This window comes from Prionailurus bengalensis, chromosome D1 (assembly GCF_016509475.1).
Source record: "Prionailurus bengalensis isolate Pbe53 chromosome D1, Fcat_Pben_1.1_paternal_pri, whole genome shotgun sequence".
NCBI lineage: Eukaryota > Metazoa > Chordata > Mammalia > Carnivora > Felidae > Prionailurus > Prionailurus bengalensis.
Genome location: NC_057346.1, coordinates 60,861,695 through 60,863,623, shown reverse-complemented (window position 1 = coordinate 60,863,623; position 1,929 = coordinate 60,861,695). Strand labels below are relative to the sequence as shown.

Below are 1,929 nucleotides of genomic sequence, written 5' to 3'. Positions count from 1 at the left end.
AATACTGATTCTTATACAGAAATTACACTTGCAGCTAGCATGTTCTGACCCCATTTTGAATGACATAAACATGAATGAAGAAGAGAGTAGCATCACATTATGTTGAAAAAATGTATTTATTAAAACAATTGAAGTTATTCCATTTTACCATTAAACTCAATGGTCCTATCATTCAGTGGCCCCTACGAAAGATTAAAAATAATACTAATTTATTGATTATAATCATACATTATCTTCTCAGGGGAGAAAAATTTAACTGTCCTGTGATGCTGGCTTCAGGGAACAGCTCTGCTCATCCTGAATACTTTATCCTACTTGGGATCCCAGGACTCAAGAATTCCCAATTTTGGATTGCCTTTCCTCTGTGTGCCATGTATGTTGTGGCTATAATTGGCAATACCACTGTCCTCCATATAATCCGAATTGACCACACTCTGCATGAGCCCATGTACCTCTTTCTAGCCATGCTGGCTATCACTGACCTGGTCCTCTCGTCTTCCACCCAACCTAAAATGCTGGCTATACTCTGGTTTCATGCTCATGAGACTCAATACCATGCCTGCCTCATCCAGGTATTCTTCATCCATGCCTTTTCCTCTGTGGAGTCCGGGGTACTCATGGCTATGGCCTTGGACCGTTATGTGGCCATCTGCTTCCCACTCCGTCACTCAAGTGTCCTGACCCCAGCTGTAGTGGGTAAATTGGGAGCAGCTGTGATGATGAGAGCATTGCTGTTGGTGAGCCCCTTCTGCATTATGGTCTCCAGGATGCCCTTCTGCCCCAACCAGATCATTCCTCAGTCATACTGTGAGCACATGGCTGTGCTAAAGCTGGTGTGTGCAGATACTAGAGTAAATCGTGCATATGGGCTCTTTGTGGCCTTCTCTGTGGTTGGCTTTGATATGAGTGTCATCAGTGTATCCTATGTGATGATTTTGAGAACTGTTCTGGGGTTGCCTTCTGGTCAATCCCAGGTCAAGGCTTTTGGCACATGTGCGTCCCATATCTGTGTCATCTTGGCTTTTTATATCCCAGCGCTCTTCACTTTTCTCACCCACCGCTTTGGACATCATGTGCCTGGAGCAGTACATATCATGTTCGCTAATCTCTATCTCCTGGTACCTCCTATGCTCAACCCCATCATCTATGGAGTTAGAACCAAGCAGATAAAGGACAGGGTTATTCAAAGTTGTTGTGGAAAAGATCCCTGAGTCAAGGATCACAGCATCACAATCAAGCCAATCACCCACTGTGATCTGGGAACATAAACACAAAAAGAAAGTCTTCCAAGCCATCACATATCAGTACAGAGGTTAGTAAACCTCCAGAAGAAAAGAATCAATTTTCAGAATGCCCAGAACAGGAGCTCTCTGAGAGATGTGATTGCTGATCATAAATAATGAGATGATGAATGTTCATCAGCACAAGAAACCAGTAAGAACTTGTCGACCTATCAAATTAGTGAAGATTTGAAAACAATGCCATTTGCCACAGACTAATGTGAAAATTACTTTGACACTGTCACTAGAAGTATAAGGTGGTATACCTTGTTAAAAAGATTAGAAATTTCCACCAAAACAGTTAACAAGTATGTGTACTTTGGAGCATCTTGGTGGCCCAGTTGAGTTCAGTGTCCAACTTTGGCTCAGGTTATGATCTCACAGCTGGTGAATTCGAGGCCCACGTGGGGTCACTCCTCTCAGAACAGAGCCTGCTTTGGATCCTCTGTTTCCCTCTCTCTCTGCCTTTCCCTCTCTCTCTATCTCTCAAAAATAAACATTTAAAATAAAGAGTAGGTATACTTTCCCCATCTCATATCTCTATAAAAATAGAATTTGAGAAAAAAATAGTACAATGACATGTATAGATTATTTATAAAAACAAAAACAGAAAACATTCAAATATTGATCCATAAGACACAGATGAAGA

The 1,929-nt window shown here is 41.7% G+C and overlaps 1 protein-coding gene across 1 annotated transcript; it reads left to right on the top strand.

The window, feature by feature from the left end:
• The first annotated feature begins 266 nt into the window (after positions 1-266).
• Positions 267-1,211, top strand: LOC122483430 (olfactory receptor 52R1-like). Its single transcript, XM_043580435.1, has one exon. The coding sequence runs from the start codon at positions 267-269 to the stop codon at positions 1,209-1,211; it is 945 nt and encodes a 314-aa protein (XP_043436370.1).
• Positions 1,212-1,929: the final 718 nt, after the last annotated feature.

What these genes read in the sequence shown, in the direction of transcription:
- LOC122483430 (XM_043580435.1), top strand. Translation starts at nt 267, where the DNA reads ATGCTGGCTTCAGGGAACAGCTCTGCTCATCCTGAATACTTTATCCTA.